The 22,293-nt window shown below is 41.5% G+C and overlaps 2 protein-coding genes across 4 annotated transcripts; one reads left to right on the top strand and one right to left on the bottom strand.

The window, feature by feature from the left end:
- Window positions 1-310: 310 nt before the first annotated feature.
- LOC127355003 (cytochrome c oxidase assembly factor 8) lies at window positions 311-5,516 on the bottom strand. Its single transcript, XM_051385430.1, has 5 exons — window positions 5,178-5,516; window positions 3,722-3,919; window positions 2,230-2,293; window positions 1,855-1,945; window positions 311-740 (listed from the first exon to the last, which is right to left on the bottom strand). Exons 1-5 carry the CDS (start codon window positions 5,328-5,330, stop codon window positions 611-613), a joined length of 636 nt encoding a protein of 211 aa, XP_051241390.1. The 5' UTR covers window positions 5,331-5,516; the 3' UTR covers window positions 311-610.
- On the top strand, window positions 4,122-21,924 carry bag5 (BCL2 associated athanogene 5). Of its 3 annotated transcripts, none has more exons than XM_051385302.1 (3): window positions 4,122-4,170; window positions 11,881-12,774; window positions 14,241-21,924. In XM_051385302.1, the coding sequence occupies exons 1-3, from the start codon at window positions 4,127-4,129 to the stop codon at window positions 14,779-14,781; spliced, it is 1,479 nt and encodes a 492-aa protein (XP_051241262.1). In that variant the 5' UTR covers window positions 4,122-4,126; the 3' UTR covers window positions 14,782-21,924. The 3 variants fall into 3 exon arrangements, with proteins under 3 accessions (XP_051241262.1, XP_051241276.1, XP_051241268.1); XM_051385316.1 differs by lacking the exon at window positions 4,122-4,170 and adding an exon at window positions 5,899-7,407; XM_051385308.1 differs by lacking the exon at window positions 4,122-4,170 and adding an exon at window positions 5,901-7,935.
- Window positions 21,925-22,293: the final 369 nt, after the last annotated feature.

Here is a 22,293-nt window from a genome sequence, read left to right as displayed (position 1 = left end):
GAATGACTTATTAACATATTGACACTTATATGATTTTAAAAATCATATTTTGTGAGCTAATATGATATTTAGTGTAAAAAAACCTCTTAATCTGCTTCAGTCTATCTCCAGCAGCAGTGGAGGAAGTATTCCTTTAGTAAAAGTCCTGAATTTAAACCCTCATTTAAGTAACAGTGTCAGTTTCTCTGCTGTCTGCAGATATTAACGCAACGCTGCTACAGGATAAAGTTAAACACACACCTCTGCAAATCAATTACTGAATTAATCAGAGATCCTGAGCATCCAGTAAATGCAGACAGGTTGTTAGACATGAATTTCAGGCCGGTCTTAATAGCCTAGCTCCATTTATTTAATTGATGTTTGTAGCGAACAGCCCTGCTGATGTGAAGCTCCTTAAGGTTTCTGACAGTTTTTCAATGTAATGCGATTATAAGAACAGCTCATCTTCTTCTTTGTCTCCAAGCGAGCGGCGTAAACATATTCCAGGAGCTGAGGGGGGATCTGATCGAGTCAACCACGCACCAGAAACAGAAGCAGAAAAGAGACAAATCGCCCATCAGATCAGATAAAACAGCAGTTTAAATCAAAGAGCGGAGTGTGGGTGAATGTTTTATTTCTCATCAGGAGGTTGGAGCTTGTTTTTCCTGCCGCTGCGTCGATCAGTAACCGTCTTCCACATGTTGTTCAGGGCGACTCGGCCCATGAGCAGAGTGATGGTGAAGTTTCGTCGGTACCATTCGCTGGAGGTGAAAAGGAGGGAAAAGAGAGAGAGAAGAGTAAAAACTTTATAATTACACGAGTATATTCCTGTTTACTCACACTTAAACTCTTTTGGACCAACAATCTGGGGACACTATCACCTTTTTGGTGCCATATGAAAGCAGATGTTATTATTTTAGGCGCTGTTAGAGAGAGCAGAGAGAAATAATACTCATCACACTGAGAAATAAATTATTTATGATTAATATGCTAATAATGTATTAACAAACCCCCACAGATGTATAATTTCACTGCTTTCATGGGAGCTCAGCTCACACTGGATATTACACTATATTGTACTTACACATTCTGCTGTATAAATACGACATCGACACACGATACAGATATTTTTATATTGAGTTATATTATGATTTTTCCTCCAAATACAGAACATTTTATAGTATTTCATCTAATGGTGACATCATTTAAAGAGTAAATAAAACCCCCCAAACCAATATTTACAGCTGGAAACTAATTCAGGTCCAAATTTTGACATTTTAGTGCAAATGTTAGTGTAAATATGCACAATGAGCGCCCTCTACTGGTTGAAACCAGCTATTACAAATTACGTTACAACACGAGTGCCACACAGAAGCGTCTACAAACGGCCATGAATGTGCTTCTAGTGACCATCAAAGCTCGAGCCACAGTAGCTGCTAACCTTAAAAACATGAACAAAACTGGAAAAAAACGTGGGAATAAATGTAGATCAACAGCAATATTTCACTGCACAGGACAAAGATATAAAATCATTTGTACAGTATGCAGATTAGAAATGAACTGAGCCAAGAAAGCAGTAACACCTGGGGAGAAGACATGTTGTTATTCCTTTTGATTTACTCTCACCTGAGACAATAAGAGTTTAAAGCCCCACTCACTAAAAATAAAAACCTAAAAGCAGCAGGAGAGGGGCTGGAAACCTAAAAGTCAGCCACTTTGCAATGCTAATTCACAGAAAGCTCTTCAAAGCGGGCGATGTTTGTTGTTCCCTTAATACACAAGGTACAGTATACAACAGCGTCGGTCGAAAGCCCACAGCTCCCCCGCGGAGGGACGGGGGACGGGGGGGGGACACCGAGCTACAAAACAACTCACTTGTTGTAATTTGCATGTCGTACTCTGTTTTTGTCCAAGAAGCTTTTGTAAAACACGGCCATTTCTTCGCTGTTCAGGGTCCGCCGCCGTCCTGAAGGGGAGGGAGAAGACAAACATTATATTCTCATTAAGATACGTTTCCTATTTAAATCTCCTGCTGTTACATAAAATCCCTTCAGCTCACTGTGGTTGTGTCAGTTTTAAGTCTGTCAGGCTTCATTTATAACGTCGTCTGACACGTATTATGAGTTTTTAATCATATTCAAGGGTTTAATCTTCTTTTCTGAGTAAAGCCTTTGCACCGGAGAGCGTTTGCTGTGCACCAGAGTCTTAACCTGCGAGTGAGACATTAAACACTTATGTGGAGAAGCTCACCTTGCTCGTCACGCACAGTCAGGCCTTTAGCGTTCAGTTGTGAAATGATGAAAGCCTCCTTTTGCTGCAGGGAGCAATAAAAATATGCTGTTATTTTTCATTCTCTCTTTAGATTTTATAACATAACTGCTGCAGAGACATCTCAAACAATTCAAAATGAAATAAATGAGGCAAACCGAGTGGTCTAAGCCAGTTAGAAAACATATATAACAAACGGATGCACACAATTAGAATCCGACACGTTTTTTTGTACCGTATAGCAAACGCTATAGACAGTCTGAATCAGAACCCTGATTATCTATAAAAAGGTTCCCAAAACATTTTAATAGTAACACATTCAATTAAAAAATGTCTTTAAATATCTCTGCCGTTTAATATCAAACTCAAGGTATTTATTTCCATGTTAGAGTCTGAACATAAATCCTTGAACAAGAAAGGGAATCAGTCCATTCTGACATATATATATAATTATATTTTATTTATATATATATATTTATATATATATATATATATATAAATAAAATATAATTATATATATGTACAGGTAGCAAACATACACATACACTGAGCTCTGTTGTGCGATGCTTCCCCCTGCTGGTGAAAATAAAGACTTTCCTCCTTTCCTAAGAGCTACGCTTCATTAATAATGTCAATGATGATCTGCTCTGCCTCCGGTCAGAGGTCAGAGGTCAGAGGTCAGCTGTAGGGTCAGCTGTCGGGGGCCTGCAGGGACTCAGAGGCTCAGATCAGATCGGACTGTGCCGTTCTGCTGCGATCGCAGTAAACCTGGTATTTATTTATGTAACTGCTGAAACAATCAATGGATCAACTGAATTATAAACAACTAATTGATCATCTATTGATCGTTTACATCATTTATCCAAACAAGAACTGGGTCCAGATTCTGTTTTTATTAACAGTGTAAATTCAAAATGCTATAAATAATATTTTAGATTTTGGACAAAAAGATCTCGGGAACCTTTTTACCTGCACTTCATAGACTAATATATGCTACTAATAAATATATTATATAATGAAGAGATTAATGGAAATAACTATTACCTGCAGTCTGACCTGAAACATACTTTAGTTAGTTGCAGTTAATTTCAATTATATTTAACTTTTTTGAGTGGATTTTAGTTCATCTCTGCTTCCATTGATGAGCATTATTCTGGTTATTATGTAAATTATTATCATTAACTGTGAAATATTAGCAATACAAAAGGACACAGAGGCTGTTTTAAAACCCAAATAATGCTCAACTAGTACTACAAATATAAGGATTCATTAGTTAATCTTACATTTCTTGATTTTAGCAATATATTTTATTATCCTTTGAGTATAAAAGAAAGTATAGAACTTAAAGTTTATTGAACATAAATCTTTATCAGGCATCTCAGGGTGAACAAAACATAAACATATTTGGTCTTTCCCTCCCCGTGAACGATAAAAAAAAGCTCTTAAAATGACTTTCATGACATAAAATACTGACCTTGCTGAAGGTGATGTTCTGATTGGTCCAGAAGTCGTGGTTCCAGTCCTCGGTCTCCTGCCTCAGGTGCCGCAGACGTTTCTCCAGCTCTGTCTCGTTCTCGGGGACGTGGTAAACGATCGGCCGCAGGTTGGAGAGAGGGTTTGGTGGACCGATCCAGTCGTGCGTGGAGCTGGGAGCCGGTCTGACGGCAGATCTCTAAAAACACAGAAACAGAAACAATGAAAGTAAGGAAGCTTTTAAACCGGATTGGGAGGCTGAAGGTCCGGGTGCCACTCTGCAGCTTTAATATGAATAAAGTGAGTAAACAGTTTGTACACAGATACAGATACAGGACGTCACGTGGTTTTTAAATAAACAGCTGATTTACAGGAACCTGCTTATCATTTCTAACCAGACGGCGAGATGAGACGAGCAGCGAGACGCAGACCTCCAAAACCAGAAAACAGGTAAATACATAAACTGTAGATAACACAGATGTTTGTTTATTCATAAAAAAAGATCAATAAATACAAAATATGATGCATTGCTATAGATTAAACAACCCTTTCGCTGCAGTTACAGGATCCAAATGCTACTTAATGCATCAATAATAACAATTTAATAATATAATAGTGAATTAAACCACTTTGCATAATGTGTATTTTTACTTTTCAGAGATTCAAGGTTATTTTATTGTCATTTACAATGCGAAGTTGTAGAATAATATGCAGATATAGCTAACTCTATGCTACTTAAAACATAATAATAATAATAATTCAGTACATTTACTCATGTACTGTACTTAAGTACAAATTTAAGGGTACTTGTACTTTTTTATGACACAAATATTGCACTTTTTATTGCACTTCGGTTATTACTAGTTGCTAGCTACTTTTCAGATTTAAATTAATAATACAAAATATAATCAACTAATAAATTATGATGCATATTTATGGATTAAGCTACTCTGCAGTACATAAAGAAGGTGAAATAAGCTCCACCAGGTTAAAGTAATGAACCCATTAAAGAACCAGTGTGTCGGGTTTATTAGTTTAGTAGAAGCTTTAATTAACTAAAACACAATTATTCTTATTTTTTCAGGTGATTATACACAAATAAAAACAAACCTATGATTATAATATATAATTCCTGCCGATAGATCCTCCTAAATGTTACACACGGGAGCTTTAATGCATCAATAATGACGATACGATAATATAATGCACATTATTCTGAAATATACTAAAATTATTTAAAAAAAACATTTCAAAATAAAAGAGGGCAACAGTATCATAGCAACACAGAGAGAGAGAGAGAGAGAGAGAGAGAGAGAGAGAGAGAGAGAGAGAACTGTAAACAAGTGCCTGTAACAGCCGCCATTACCGCTGCCTGTGAGTCTGACATTCAACCTATAAACCGTCGGTAGCCGTTAGATTCACTGTCCGTTGTAAGTTATTTGCTTTGGAGTTCAAACCTGTGGCTTGTTGTCCCGCTGTGTTTCCCGTGTGGAGCTGCACCGCCGACTGTGGACCGCCGGTAACCGGTGAGACCGCAGAGCCGAACCGAACCTCCTCCAGGTCAAACTTCCCGCCGCCGCTGTTACCGTTGACGTTGTTACAGCCGCCATTTTAATTAACTGACAGTAAAACGGCTGTTTGGAGGAGAACAATGAGCGACGGTTACAGTACAGACAGCCCCGGTCGGTTCACGTTAACCTACAGCTCGTCCTCACGTCGGTGCCCTTCCACAACCGACCGTTTGGTCACGTGAGGACCGCAGTTCAAGGGCGGGGCTCCAAATGGTCACCGGGTTGAGCCAGCCGGGCGGGGTTTCCCCCTCCCCAACTACACTGGTGGTGAGGACCCAAAAGTAAATAATTTAAATAGTTTATTACAAGTTTAATATAATATAATAAAATATAATAACATAAAATATAATAAAATATAATAAAATATAATATAATATAATATAATATAATAAAATATAATAAAATACAATAAAATATAATATAATATAATATAATAAAATATAATATAATATAATAAAATATAATATAATAAAATATAATATAATATAATATAATATAATATAATATATAAACTACATTGTGTATATAATATAATAATTATAAAACAAATACATTAATTACAGTTACATTCATTATTAATTAAATATTTAAATAGTTTATTACAAGTTTAATATAATATAATATAATATATAAACTACATTGTGTATATTATATAGTAATTATAAAACAAATACATTAATTATAGTTACATTCATTATTAATTAAATATTTAAATTTACAAAAACTTATCTTATTGTGCCCGAACCCGAATTTCTGCTTAAAATAAACAATTTGAATAGTTTATTACAAGCCTAATAAAAAACTACATGGTGCATATATTATAGTACATGTGACAAATAAAACTAATAAATGACAAATTAATTAATTATAGTCACGTGCATTATTAATAAAATATTAAATAGCCTGTATATACATTTAAAAAAATAACCTACAACCGACCTACGACAGCAGTTTTGGGCCTGAACCCGACAGGTTTGGGTCAAATTATTGTATAAGTAGATTTTATACATCGATCAATGATTATTGTTTTATAAACTGATCAAAGATTTTGTCTGTAAATCTTAAAATAAGTCTTTATTCATCCTCAGAGGGGAAATTCAGGTGTTGCAGCAGCACAAGGACATAAATAAGAACAGATAAAGCAAAAACTAAAATAAATAGCTCTATATTAAATAAGATGTATGACAGACAACCAGTGTTAAAAGTGCAGTAATTGTTTATTATTGTAGGAATGATATGATTAAGTAATTATACTTGTCTGTGTGTGTCTGTACTAATATAGAATAAAGAATTAATAATAAGTATAGTATAATATATGAGAAAATATACGGGCTGTTATGTAAATTCTGTGAGTAAAAGGTACAATTTTTACCAAATATGTAGAAAAATAACATTTATTTTAATTAAAAAGTGTCCTGATGGCTTTAGTACTGTTTCATTTCATACTTGCAGTGGCGAATATTCAGGGTTTCCCTTCAGACCGTTTGTGTCCATGGATAAAACGTACAATATAAAATTAGAAGATTTAAATAATATAATAATAAAAAACTAATTTAAATATATTTTCTGTCCCAAATAACAACAAACCAAAGGAATTGAACTGAATACCATAAGATACATGTAGCATTGTGAGTGTTAATTCATTTAATTTAGTGTTTTAAATGTATAATTTAAAAATAAACTTTATTTACTATCATTGAAGAAGTATTTGTTCAGTATATCCCCGCCCTTGCCGCCACGTTACAAACGGCACGACGGCACCGCCAAATGGAGCGCCACCAACATCGGACAACCAAAACTAACACTGCGTTAAAAACCCGCAACTCGCTCGGCGTCTAAACAACGCGTCCGCGCACTTCCTTCTCTGTCGATGTGGATTTGACTTTACGTTCATCAAACCTCGACTCCCTCCTCGTGTTCGTCGAGGGGCGCCAACTCGGAGGAAACAGTTTTATTTCCTCCGCAGATGAGCGAAGACTAAACTCCGCGTTAGTTCATCCGGCGGGAGCCCCTCGGACGGTAACGGAGGTAGCTAGGTGGGCTAATGTGTAGCTTTAACCGGAGGAGGTGCGCACTTTCCCGCGACGGTTCCGATGGCGGTACGCTGGCTCTGCAGGTAAGAGTGGCGGTATCCCAGAGGCTCGGTGCCGTTAACGTGTGAGACATTAAAACATAAAGAAAGACTGGACCGGGAGGGAGGGGGAGGGGGGGGCGGTCAGGTGATCAGCGGCAGCTAGCTTAACGGCAGACAATAGCATCCACACAGCGCCGGCTCCGGTTCGGCTCACCGACGTCACAGCAGCCGGTACCCGACCGCGGGAGGACAGACACAGTCCGGGGGTTGTTTATTAACTGTGTGTGTGTGTGTGTGTGTGTGTGTGTGTGTGTGTGTGGGGAGGGGCGACACCAGCCCGACCGCAGTCAGTCAGTCAGTCTGTCAGTCAGTCGGTCGGTCGGTAGGAAGCTGACCGGAGCTCCACCATCGATACCTCCTCCTCTTCATTTTATCTCACTGCTGCTGGTGGAGGAGGAAGAGGAGGAAGAGGAGGAGGAAGAGGTGGGGGGGGATTTGGACGCCCTGCGTTGGCTGATGGAAACAGACATCCGCAAAAATGTGCGCGAATGTGTTCGGAGTTTTGAAAAGGTGAGAAATATGTGTGTGTGTGTGTGTGTGTGTGTGTGTGTGTGTGTGTGTGTGTGTGTGTGTGTGTGTGTGTGTGTGTGTGTGTGTGTGTGTGTGTGTGTGGAGGGGTGTGTGTGTGTGTGTGTGTGGAGGGGTGTGTGTGTGTGTGTGTGTGTGTGTGTGTGTGTGTGGTGTGTGTGTGTGTGTGTGTGTGGAGGTGTGTGTGTGTGTGTGTGTGTGTGGAGGTGTGTGTGTGTGTGTGTGTTGGTTTTCTGCTTGTATGATTTTACCTTCTCCCTTTTTTTTTTTTGTGGTGACATAATGCGCAAAAAAAAAAAAAAGCTGTGCAGGACCGGTGCATGCAGCCTGGAGGGAAGCGGTGTGTGGTGGTTGGGGTGGTTGGGGTGGGGTTTTTTTGGGGGCGGGGGGTGAAGGTGCATATGGTTAAACGGGTGGGGGGGGTGGGTGGAGATTTTGGTTGCATGTTGCATGCTGTGTGACTCATGGGAGGGAAGACTGATTCCTACTAGCAAACCCTATTCTTAGCCTTTAAATCCATCACATCAGGCTGGAGCCGTCCCCCCCTCCCTCCCTCCCTCCCTCCCTCACCCTCCTCCTCCCCCCCATCCATTTTTTTCCTCCTCCTTGTCTCTCTTGGATCAAATTAAGGGACGAGGTGTTTGCCAGGCCGGGGCGGATTTTGCTGAGATTATCCTAATAAATACTCTCTTGGCTCTCGGCGTGCGTTCTGGAAATGCCCATCCCCTCGCCGCCACCACCGCCACCGCCACCCTTACATAAAAGTACTTTAGGGAATGCTGATACATAATCCCGTCTGCTCTAATAATTGTTATTGATGCTGCGAATAACCAAACATCGTATGTGCAACCGTATCTCATCACGCCGATAATGACAGCCTGTCCTCGTGATGCAGCCTCTCTCCCCTGAGCCGTGTTCCTGTGCTGAAACTAAAATCTTTCCCCCTTATCTTAATCCGGTTGTATTAGCCTGCAGATGTAGAAAGTTCACTTTGATGTCGGCTGGGCGTTTGTGGAAGAGGAATGTATAAATATATATGTCCTCAGTTTGCTTCTCGCTCTTTCCTCGTCTTTGTCTCCGTCAAAATCTAAAGTAGAATTTGTTTTAATGCTGGAGTTTCTTCGGTTCAGTAGGTTAAAGGTTTGCATTGTGATTGGGGGGGGGTGTAAAGTCACAGAGCTGAGTTAAAAGTATGGATCGCATTGTTTTTGCTCCTGATCAGAAGTATTATGACGTTACCTGCCAACCAATCCACTTCAGAGTAAAGCTGCACAGGATACGGAGGCTTTGATTCAAATACAGTGAAGGAATTTAAAGCAGAATTTTCTTCCATTTTAAGAAAACAGAACCTGCGTCTCAGGCTTTGTTTCTTCTTTGATGGCTTCCCACAACACTTTGTGTGTAGTGCGCTGTAGGATTTTGTGGATCTGCGGTGGCAAGAAGCTTTGGACAGGAGTCAGACAGTCGCTCTTCATCTCCAGTGTGAAGTAAATACCTGGTTCGCCTCCAAAATGTTGCCAAAAGAGACTCGTAACGACCGTAAAGACACAAAAAGTGACCAAGAATAGCTGCAACGACGACTACAAAGGGATGCAAAACAACTGCAGAGACGCAAATTTACTTCAATGAGACAACTACGTGTGAAAAAAACTACAAAGAAACGCACAACTGCAATAACACAAAATAGACGACTATTAAAAGATACAAAATGACTACAAAGATACACTAAATGACTACAAAGACACAAAATGACTACAGAGAGACAAAACAGCCTCAAAGAGACACAAAATGACTACAAACAGACACTAAATGACTACAGAGCGATACAATGACTACAAAGAGACACAAAATGACTATATAGAGACATAAAATGACTACAAAGACACAAAATGACTACAAACAGACATATAACGACCTCAGAGAGACACAAAATGACTACAAGACACACTGACTACAGAACGTGTCGTCCTCTTTTAAAACCTTTGGAGAACGACACTGAGGCTCGATAAGAGAAGAAATTGGAGGACGGTTTTTGGTTTAAGAGCCGTTTTCAGTCGGACGGTGAATTTTGTGCTGATGACATATTTGTCGGCGGCGTTGAGTCGGGAACACGTTCCACAGCTCGAGGCACCTGTGACACACTTTACGAGACGAAGGAGTGAGGAGATCTCACCGTACCGGTGTCTGTGTGTGTGATAGTTTGGGGTGTTGGTCAGCTGTTATGTTTCCTCCTCAGTATCTATTAAAGCTCGACGTGCAGCCAGAAATCCTTGTTAATGTGGATTAAAGAGCCGCCGACCGCCAGCCACCGAGCCCGATGGGAAAGCACAGCGACACTGTGAATGGTCGTCACGTTCTTCATGTGGAGAGCGAATGTAGGTTAACCTCATTCATTTTCTTGCACGGTTGTAACGACGGAGATCTCCTGTGAATATATATACGATGTGGGCATTTGTTCTGGTCTCGCCTGTAGCCGGGTCGTCACACAGAGTTTGTGTCTAACGAGGAGTCGACTCAACAAAGGAGGTCAAGGTCGGGGAAAAGATCTCTCTGTTTGATGGTTTCTGTACATTTTTGTACTCAAATGTGAGACAATTGTTATGTTCTGAGAGCACCTAGAGGGACATATTTACAGTATCTGACTCTGTTTATAACTCTGTTTATGTTTTGTTATGATTTTCTGCTCATTAATACATTAATTAAAGAGGTCAGTGGCTCTAAAACCAATTAAACCCTGCACATGTCATTGATATTAAAGAGAAACTCTTCTTTACCTCTTCTGGTTAAAGTCTGTTTGCCACTTTACAGTAAAAAAAAATACATTTTTAATCTCTGGTTAGACATTTCCTCGTTAAATAAAGTTATAATTACAACAACTGGGTGAAACCTTAATTAATGGAGGTCAGCAGAAGATTTTTTTTTATCTTAAACTCTTAAAACCTTTTGGATTTTTTGCCGGAATGGATGATATTCTCTTCATATTGGCCGATAATTAACAAGAACTTAATTATTGGGGTGTAATTTAGAAAAGACGTCACCTTTAGTTCGTCCTCCAGAGAAAACTGACGAGTTTATTTTTAAAGCTTCTTAATACTTCTAATAAATTCAAGACTCCTCATCAAAGATGAATATTGATGGACGTATTGGTATCAGATATTTCAGACACTGATCCAAGTACCAGCTTCCAGACCTCAGATACAGATCGACCAAAAAAAAGGCTTGAAGGAAATGAGACAAATCGTACATTTGAGCTTCAGTTTGTGTCTGATGGATAAAGCGGGGAACATTTCTGGAGACAGAGTCAGGATTGCTCACACATAAGATGGATTATGTTCATGTTTGATGGCTCTTTAGCCCGCAGGCTGGGATTTCTGACATGTTATGTGTGTGTGTGTGACAGTATTGGCTGAACATTAGAGATGCACAACACTTTTATCCTTTAAAGTCTATGATTTATTTATTTATTTATTTTTAGTTTCAGTGGGCGACAGTCTCCAGTGCAACATAACAGCCATTGTGGTGATATCAAAAGGTCATATCTAACTGGAGATGGAGAGAAAGATGGAGAGAGAATTCTTGTTTTACACACACGACGCCACATTATTAACATATTAAGTAGCATGTGAGAACGGGGCTAATGGCGTTTAAATCCCACCATATTGTTGTAAATTCCCCAGGAGTTGGTGGAGATTTAAATGTTGGGCTGTGGTTGCAGAGTCTGTCTTTACGCCAGCAGCTTTGGCCGGGATCCAGACATTAGTTGGAGGTCCTGTTCAACCCGTGTTGGCTGTGAGCGTCTGTAAAGAAACTTTTGGAGTAATCCACCCGTTCTGGCCGGTAGACAGCAATGTGAGCTCTGCTGAGGCTCCGTTTCCGCCTGCTCTGGATTGTCGCTCATTGTTCTCTTTTCCTTTCATGCCGCCTCAGCCTGTTTGGGAAGCCCTTTGATGGCGGGAAGAGGATGGACCATGGCGGCCCGCAGCAGCAGCAGCATCCAATGGAGCAGCAGCAGCAGCCGTATCATCCGCAGCACCCTGCCATGATGCGGCTGTACGAGGTCCAGAAGGAGGTGGCGTCTCTGGGGCCTCAGGTCTGCACCTTCAGCGGCCTGCAGAACGACCGAGACTATAAGCGTCTGGAGCGCGAGCTGACGCGGCTGCTGCTGGACGTGGACCAGGTGGACACGGAGGGCAAACCGGAGCTGCAGGGCGCACGGAAGAGGGCGGCGCAGGAGGTGGAGGGCCTGCTGCGCTACCTGGAGGAGAACGCCACTCATCCATCCCGTCAGGCCATCGAGGAGCTGAGCAACGAGGCGCGGCGGCTGGTGGACGAACGCGTGGTGGCACCTCAACGATCCGGCGGGGTGGCGGAAATAAACGACGAGCTGGTGGACGCTCTGCAGGAGCTCGTGCTGAGGCTCACACAGGTCAAGACCGAGGGGAGGGTGCCGCTCCGCAAGGCGCGCTACCGGGCGCTGACGCGTCTGTGCGCCGTGCAGGACGTGATCGAAGGGCGCACGCAGCAGCAGACGCTCTCCCTGCCGCTCTCGGGGGACACCCACGAGGCCGTGCACCACATCAACCAGGTGATGGTGAAGGTGAGCGTGGCGCGCAGTCAGCTGGTGGCGCTGCTGATGGGTCTGAGTGGGAGGGACAGCTGCGCGCACCTGTCACGAATCCTGACGGAGATGCAGGTGGAGCTGGACGCTCTGGACGTTTCCGGGAACGCGGCGATCAGAAATTACCGGAAACAAGTGGTGGAGGAGATAAACGGGCTGCTGAAGCACCTGGACCTGGAGGGGGAGGGAGAGGACACACGCAGGTAGGTCACCAATAACGATTATTATCCATTAATCTGCACATTATTTCCATTTAATGTCAGAAAAATCCAGAAGGTGAAGTCTTCAGGTGTCAAGTTTTGTTCAACCAACAGTTTAAAACCAAAGAAATTAAAGAGAGTCTCTGAATTTTGCTTAAAAATGACTTAATGACGATTCATTTTACTTCCTCCCACCAGCAAGTACCACTTAAACAATATCTATACCTCAGAGTCCTCACAGAGCACACGAGCTGATGCCACTGTCGGAGGAGGGACCGGCGATTGTTGTTGAGTTTTGATTTGAATCACGCTGCGCTGTCGGGAGTGAGTTAGACTCACATCAGCAGAGAAGCACTCATAGCAACAATACGCCTACCAGGTCCTTCATTATGTAGAACAGCAGACTCGAGCACTGATTTAAGCACCAACTCCATTCACATGTTTTTATTTGTTCTGCCTAGTTTTTGACCTTCAACTAAGAGTTACAAAAAAAAAAAAGGTTGTTTTAATACAGTATGAAAATAATAAACATATCTTAATGGAGTAGAAAATGTGTTTGTGCTTTTGGCACAGATGGTTAAAATCTCAGCATTTAAATGTTTATTTGCTCGCAGCTTTCAGACCGGATTAAATAAAAAATACTGCCTGACTAAAATAGGATTCAAGATTAAACATATATTAGTTATACAGCAGAGTTTTATGAGTAAAATAAGGTCCCTACCTAAATTAATACATTTTAAGGGTTAAAGGGCGACCTCAGGTAGATTTAATATGACATTACTTGACAGATGCTTTTATTTCAGTGGTATTAATTGTGATTCTCGTTGGTGTTGTTGTCCTCCGCTCTCAGACGCCTCAGTCTGGGGCAGGGAAGTAAAAATATCTTGCCAGAAAATTACTTAGAAGAAGTAGAAGTTAAAGTGTCTAATATTTACTGTACTTAAGTATTATTTTCTGATATGAAATGTGAAAACTGTGTCGTATTAAGTGTTGTAAGTACAAGTAAATGCTGTTCATTTTGAGAATTATGAAGCATTTTAAACATGTACAGCTCTTTCTAAATAGAGTCTACATTACACTCAGAGAAAAACCAGGTCTTCTTCAGCATAAAGAACAACTTTAACTATCTAACTTGGACCAAACTGATTCACAAAATCTGCTTGCTTTCAGTTTGTGTTAAGTTCACAAATTAATTCCTATTTGATTTTGTGTTAAGTTACGAAGATGCTTACGGGAAATACATCGTAAAATGGACATTTTATTAGTTAAATTATTCTTACTTTGTCACATTACACCGCTGGTTTCCTGCTGCAAAAGCATTTTACTGTAACAAAAGGAACCCACATTAATATAACATTAATATAATAAGACTTTATACTATATATAAATGCTTCTGGTGCTTCATTGGTGCTGATTCTGATATTATTTCCGGGTTGATCATCGCCAGTTTTCTCGGTTTGTTTCCTCAGATACGACTTGGCGCAGAACAACTCCATCCGCGAGATCGAGGCGGTGCGAGCTCACGTCTCCCACCTGCGAGAGGGCGTCCTGCGGCACTGCGTGATGGGAGATCTTAGCTTCAGGCCCAAAGCCGAGCTGCAGAGCCTCCTCACCCACCTGGACCAGGTGGACACGGCCAAGAACCCGTGCATCAGAGAGGCCCGCCGCCGCGCCGTGGTGGAGGTCCAAGCCATCATCACCTTCCTGGACCTCCGCGAGGCCCTGGCCCGCCGCCAGCCGGGCCCCAGCGAGCACCCGTCGCACCGGGCCGTGTGGCTGGTCCTGGGGAGCCTGTCGGACCTCCAGGCCCAGGTTCTGGGCTTCGACGGCAAGCGGGCCGACAAGAGCTACATGATGCTGGAGGAGCTGCTGACCAAACAGCTGCTGACGCTGGACGCCGTGGACCCGCAGGGCGACGAGACCACCAAGATGGCGCGGAAGCAGGCGGTGAAGTTCGCCCAGAACATTCTCAACTACCTGGACATGAAGACAGACGAGTGGGAGTATTGATCGATCGATTGATCGGTTGGTTTAAAAACACGGATCACGGCGTTGCTAGCCGCGTTGCTAGGCGGGGACACCGGATGGGACGACGCTGCAGGAACGAAAGGAGCTGATAATGTGTGTAAATAAAAAAAAAAAAAAAAAAAAGAAGAAGAACAAAACAAACTCGTACGTTATCATTCCACGGGCTGTAAATATTGACTCAAATCCCCAGAATGCACTGCAGCAGCGCTTATCTTTTGTCTGTTTGTGGAAGTTGTGGCCGACCCTGCTGAGAAGAACACAGAACTCCTTTTGTGAAGACACACTTTTACATTTTTATTTTTTATTTTGGTGCTTTTTGGAAGATTTTTTTTCTTTTTAACTCTCCCGTACGTGAACGTGTGTGTGTGTGTGTGTGTGTGTGTGTGTGTTGTCGTCTGTTGTCGTCGTATTTGGTGTGTGTGTGTGTGTGTGTGTGTTTGAAGCCTGCTGCCAAAGCTCTAAATAATGCCTGTTCTAGTGGTCGTATCCTCCTGACTGCTCTTGATATCGATGAATTAGCGGAGTGTGATGGATTGCTGAGCGGTGGCTTACCCGTCCGATCTGATGAATCCGAGAGTCAGTTTGTTTAATGGAGATGTTTTAAATACAGAGACCTAACTGGGGGGGAGAGCCGCCCTGCTGCCACCGTGAGACTAAAGCTCGGTCCAGATTGCGATACCTGTTGGTACTGTGCCGATTTAGGGCGTTAAAATATCCCCAAATAAGTGTTTTTCTTGTTTTTGTTTTTTTTTGCATTGAAATCAAATTTTGGTCGGATTCTCTTTGGCGAAGCAGATGGCGTGAACAAATGTTAAATGGGAAATTCATTTTAATCCGTAGTGAAAATGTGCTTTGTTGCACAATTGAGAAAAGATTTTTAGCATCAAAAGGTGAAACATTGGAGGCAGTGCTGTGGCTGGTATGAAGCCGGGCAATCTGTGTTTAAACAGAGATGTAATTAGAGAGAGAACAGTTTTGCATTATTGATGTTAAGGTCACTCTCCACTCCCGCGTGACCCCTGTTTATCCCCTCAGCATTTGGTCCGTGTCTTTGGTAGCGCTCCAATTCACACGACTGTGGCAAACTCTCCTAAAACCCTGCACGCCACAGCTGTCGCGGGCAACCGGTCAAATGACGACAGGACAAAAAAAACACCAAAAAAAGAGCAAGCTGAGGTTCGGAGGACGAGGGATGCACCGATATTCACATTGTTGACTCACATAAGACGCCGTTCGTCTACGTCAGTGGCAGATTTTGTGTCCGGACCGATGTGGGTTGTTTGAGGTCGGTACTGATCAGTGATTTAAAAGTAACAGATATAACAGACAATATAGTGAGTGATTAGACGATGCAACTCAGAAAGCTGCTTTCTTAAACAAATAATTGAATTAAAGAATGTTTTAAATTAAATATTCTTCAACCTGTGAAATAATTTAACATCGACAACAGATTCTGGAAATTAACTGAGAAAAGAATAAATAAAAAGAGAAATCATCAGTACTGTGAAAACTACGAACCTTAATGCATTAAATACCGGAAAAAAACTGTTTTCGTATCGGCGCAAATCGGATGACACAAACGCCAACGCGATACCAATATGTCCGCCAGTATCGGCACCGACCTCTTGTTGTTGTAAATAAATAACTTCAGTTAGTTCAAACAGTCAAATGTCTGATTTCATTCTTCTTTTGCAATTAAAGTAAGAAAGTGATTCGTAACAAAAATCAAGTATCGGTATCGACCCTGAATCTCCCGATCGGTGCATCCCTAACGGAGGCGTCGATGTTGTTTTGTGAGGCGGCCTGCTAACAGTACCCCCCCCGCTGCTTGTGTAGCTGTTAGTCTGTAATACGCTTCAGATGTTTGTTGTGACTTTGTACGATTGCGCTCGGCTATAAATGGACCCGGTCGGAGCTCAGAGACGGAGGAGAGGAGGGCGGTGGCTGCTGCTGCTGCTGCTGCTTTAGCTTTTTGTTTTCTAACCCACTGCTTTCTCCTGATGGAGGAGTGCGACAGTGAGAGAGGTCCCCGGGGAGAGGAAGAGGAAGAGGAAGGGAGGCGGCGATATCCGCTGGATTGACGCATCAAGGCTGAAGCTCACAGGGTCCAGCAGTCGGGTCCTGTGTGCGGCGGAGAGAGTATTGATGGTGATCGCGGTCGACAGAGCCTTCTAGAAACTTCTCGAAGCTGCCGCCCCAAGAGACGTTGGGAGGGAGGGAGGGAGGGAGGGAGGGGGGAGGACTGGGAGAGAAGTCCAAATCTCTGTGCCTTTATTTTCTCCCCCTTTGAACCAGTTTGTGTGAAATATAAAAGCAGCATTGTAGTGCGGCTGAGGAGCGAGCGGCTGCTCATTTCGATATTGATCAACGCTGAAGCACTGAATGTGTTGATGAGGAGGCACCTTTGAACATTTGCACTAACTTGTCAAGAAATTGAAGCTTTTTTCCTTTTCTTTCTTTCTTTCCCCCCCGAATCAGTGTTTGTTCCCTGATGAAGACTTAAAGGTGGTTGCGGTCAGTAATTAGTGGATAAAGGAGGCAATAAAAGAAATGAGTCACGTTGTGCTTTCACACTGCGAACAGCCTCGCTGACGGAGGAACGCAATCGGGGCGACAGGAGACGAAATTCAACTGACAAAACAGAATAACTCCCCGACTTCACAGCTTCCTGCTGACCTAAAAAAAATACACGAAAAGATGTTTGTTTTTTCTGCAGAAGATTTATTTTATTATTTCAAATCATTCTTGACCTCGAAATTGGACAATCGCACCTCATTTAGTAGCTCCACTTCCAGAGCTTTCAATCATATCACATCATCTTTATAGCTTTTAAATGACGTCTTTAGCTCTATAATCACCTGACAGTAAGAATCAACGCCATGTTCAACCACCATGTTTCTACGGTAGCCAGTTACAGTTAAAGCTAAGAGAGCTTCCTCAGCTTTACGCAGCATTGTAGCATCTTTCAGCTCGTTGTTTTGGTTCAGTCTCATTAGTGTTGTTTTATAGCAGCAAAACAAACTCCACTGAACGCAACCTGCTCAGCTGCAAACAGCAGACAGACGCCGTTAGAGACCAGCTGGTGGAGCGTTTAACAGATGAAGAGACATTTTTTCTCTGGAGAAAACGGAGCTAAAAGAGAATAAATATAGGTTTTATATTCATCAGGTGGACACAAACATGATGCTAATGATCTTCTATATCTGGATTTGTAAACCGTTCTCTAACTCATTCGTCAATCTACTTTATAAAGGTCATAATATGTCAATTTATTTACCTCAAGTGGCAAAAAAAAAAAAAGGAGTACGGTCTGTAGTGTCTCTCTGAAAAGTGTCCTGAGGTAACTTGTTATGATTTGGTTCGATATATTGAATTAAATCACCATAATAAAGGTTTAAAGACAAGATTTTAGGCAATTTTAAGAGTTAAAAACCTTCAGTCCAACATTGGATTGAACAACAATTACAACAATTGGGCAAACTTACCAGATGTTAAGATTATATTATACAATTAAGATGAAAGTTCAGTAATATTAGCTATATATTAGTATATTTATATAGTTATTAGTTAGAAAAAAAATGTTCATTTTCACTGAAAAAAGGTTTAAAATCATGGTGATGATGTGACTTTTGTTGGTGTTTCTACCAAACAAACATGATTCATTCAATCTGTAGAACAATAACTGTTGGCCAGAGCATCTTTTCATTATAATATCACATTTTATCTTTATCACAAAGATAGATTAGATCCTATTTTGCAGCTTTATGTATAAGAATAAACATTCAATCCACTTTTAAATCCTTTTAAGTGCTCAGAGAAATGTGACATGATAGAAAGCTCCGTAACTAACAGCTACTTAATGGACCCTGAAGGTGTCAAGAAGTGGAAGATTTGTTCGTCTCTAATCAGTTTCCGTTTGCTCGCCAACCCGCTCATGAGGTGAAAATACCTCAGTAGGCAAACGGGAAGGCTCTGGCTCGTATCTGATCGACCGCTAACAGCTGACGATGGCGAGAGCCGAGGCCAACCTTTCTTTTTTCATCAGAGTCCCTGTGCTCTCGGCTCTGTTGTGTTGGGCGGGGGGGGATGGTTCTCCTCTGACTCGCTGGTTTGCTCGCAGTGTGAACGCAAACTTTTACAAATAAATAAAGGGTCAAACGTCTGAACCGACAACAAATCTCTCTCACACACGTTAATTAAAGCAACAAAGCTGAAGCAGATCTTTGTTGTTCAACCACAACAAAACCGCGTCCCAGTGAACTCCCACAGACCCTTTTTATGTGCATTAAGCTGCTGTTGGAAGGCATTTTCTGGCACGTCGCCTGCAGCTCGGCCTCCTGGGTATGGCGCTGACTCATACGGGGGCGGGTGGTGGTGAGGAGAGGGGGGGGAAATTAGATTAAACATCGTCAGCCTGCCTGGCTGTTGTTGCAACAGATGCTTCCTCACAGCGAAACCTTATGCTCTCTCAGACCAAACCAACCCGAACACACCTTAAGTTCACATGCTCTGTTTTTTTGTATGCAGTAATTATATATATATATATATATAAAGATGTACATTTAATCCTCGCAACTTCTGTACATTGCTTCCTTTTATTTTTAAATAAGTTTTTACACTATGTTGAAGAAAAATGTCGCTTAGAAATGTTTCTGTCCATCATAGCGTCTCGAAGCCTCTGTTTTTTTTATTTTTAATTGGCGCCTGAATGAGTCGGCGTCCTGGCAACCGTACACATTTATACTCTGTGGTTCCTAAGTACAAACTTAACAAAGGTAAAGCACCATTTTATAACTGTTGCTGGAGTTCGAGTCTACGCCAGCGAGATGGAGCAAGTCCGAAATCCCCCAAAAATCACCGCTGCTCCTTTTTATTCTGTGCTGTGTGTGTATATATATATATACGGACTCTGGTTCCCCCCTAAAGTACACTAACAAACCAATTTTACTTCTGGAATTTGAGTCGATAAAAGTGTTTTTGATGCGTTTTTTGCAGCCGTGTGTGTTCACCAGAAGAGAGGACGCTGGGTTTTATAGGTCTAAAAGAAGGCGTTAACGTCCCTGCATGAGTGTGAAAGTCTGTCGGATGATTGGTTTATGAGATTTGATGGTTTGTACTAAAGTGAAAGTCAAGGAGCCGCATTTTTAAAAAGGACGAGGCAGACGATCGTTGTGTCTCTTATTTTTGTTTTTTGTCGAGAAAATCTCATGAAAAGACCAAAACCAAGAATCTGCCAACAAATCAATGCAGATCTTTAAAAAAAAGGCTCAGTTATTTCCTAAAATCAGCTGGACGCTGGAGGAAACGGTGCATTTGTTGGGGACTATTTTGTGCAGCGCATTAATCCACATTTGGTGCTCTAGTGAGTGTAGGCAGGATGGAAAATCTAGAGGTTTAGATATCAGTTTTCCAGTCGTGGAAACAACTGGAAATTAATCAAAATGACCAAAGGTTCTGGAAATAATCTCTGTTGTCCTGGAAATGTTTAATTGTGTTTAAGCTCCTCACTCAGATCGGCCACCTGAAGTAAAACCAAACATGAATTAGACTCAAAGCTATAAATTGTTGTTTCGGATGATAAATACATGCACAGTGATGTTAACTGTACGTGCAACAAACACTTTCCCTTTCTAGAAGATGAATTTTTATGTAAAATAAAGGAAATCCTACTTGATTTGTGTAAAATGTAGTAAATAAAAAAGTTAATCAGCTACGTGCGGCGTGTGCAGTGAACGCTGACTCCCTACGCGGCCTACCTGTAAATTATATAACCATTTCTCGTCCTATACTGAAGAAAGAAAAGAAAACTCCTGGAAAACGTCCTGGAAATTGGTCTTTTTATGGGATTTGTTGACAAGTCTTAAAGCTCCTCTTGGACCTTTTTGTTTAAATACTATTTTTAAAAAGAAGAGGAGGTCGTGTATTTTCTGGGAAATATGTCGATAGTCTTTAAAAAAACGGATGGAAATTGAATTGAAAGGTGGTTTTTATTTGATGAATCTGAATCAGTAAACATCTCCCTCCTGTGTTCAGTCCTCTGTATCTCTCCCCCCCAACAAACAGCTGGACCGCTAAAAGCAGCTCGGGGTCATGTGGAGTGTCTGAACCTGGTGGCGCAGGAGTCCATTAGTCGGAGAGTTTAAAAGATTCAGATCCGGTGGGGACTGAACGGCGGCTCTCGGACTTCTGTCGGCCCGATGCATTTACACCGAAGGTCGAACGGAGCGAGAGACGTAGAGGTTGAGAGGTTTTCATTTTCCTGCCCTCGATTTGAATGTAGTCATTGAGGAATGTTTTGTATTTCACTGCACCAAAGTTCATTTCAGTGAGGAGAGACTTTTTCCACCATCTGTACTTCAACTACAACAGTTATCTAAACTCTGATACATCGTGTTATATCAAGTTATATTCAGCCAACACGTGTTATTACACAGACTTTCTGTCCGTCACTAGTAAATCAACGCCTCTAAATTTGTCACATAACGCAAAAACTAAAACACTAAAATGTCTCTAAAGACTAAAAAAAGTTTCCTGCTGTTTCCAGTCTTTATGCTAAGCTAAGTTAGCCAATCACTAGTGATTTCCTAATGTAGATGAGAGAGTTGTTAATCTCATCAATGTCCAATTTTAGCACATTTAATTACACCTAAAGTCTGTGTAACAAACACTACGCTGAAGCTACGGTTGAACTGACAGATCGTACACAGCGCAGAGGTTTATTATGTGACCTATGAACGGATGTTAGAAAGTAAAACTGATGTTGGATCCACCAGGAGAGAAAAGATCTTCCTCATCGAGCTTTATTTTCTCTTTTAATCTGTTCCTCGCTGTTTGTTGCTGCTTTGCCTTTTTCTTTCTGCAAACGACAGGAATGTGTTCTGTGACTGAAACAAAGGTATCGCATCTCTCTCTTTTCTTTCTCCAAAATATGGTTTTCTTAAGTCGCCTTTAACTGCATTGATTGTGACGGGCTTTCGCTGTTTCTCCTCCGAGACGCGCTTGTACAAAAAGCACACTGAGACTGGATTTAAAAACCCCAAGCTGTGTGAATGCTCCCATGGATGGTTGTGTTTTGAATTTGTATTCCCACTGCAAAATAAAGACAGCGTGTCTTGATTAGTGTTATGCTAATGCGTTTTTATTTATTTATTTATCTGTTATTGTTCCTGAGTCTCGCAGCTCTCTAGGGAAGACGTGAGGACCTGACAGGTTTCTTTTTAAAAAGGTGATCACAAGCTTTGCAAACTTTTTAAAAAATGCCTACTCGGGGTTATTTTAAGAAAGCGTACAGTAGCGCCGAGGGAGGCTGGGAATAAAAAAAGAGACATTTCATGCATCACAAACTCCCCGCTGGAGACGGGCATTAAAATTTAAGCTCTCATCCGGAGTAAGTGTCTCTCTCTCGCTCTCACACACACGTCTGCTGCAGGAATCAAACCTGTGATCTGACAGTTACAGGACAGCTTTCCCTAACATCTGCCCAAAGATTAAATG

The sequence above is a fragment of the Dicentrarchus labrax genome, unplaced genomic scaffold, assembly GCF_905237075.1.
Source record: "Dicentrarchus labrax unplaced genomic scaffold, dlabrax2021, whole genome shotgun sequence".
Lineage (NCBI taxonomy): Eukaryota > Metazoa > Chordata > Actinopteri > Moronidae > Dicentrarchus > Dicentrarchus labrax.
The sequence above is the reverse complement of the archived record's forward strand: the minus strand, read 5'-3'. Positions and strand labels throughout refer to the sequence as shown.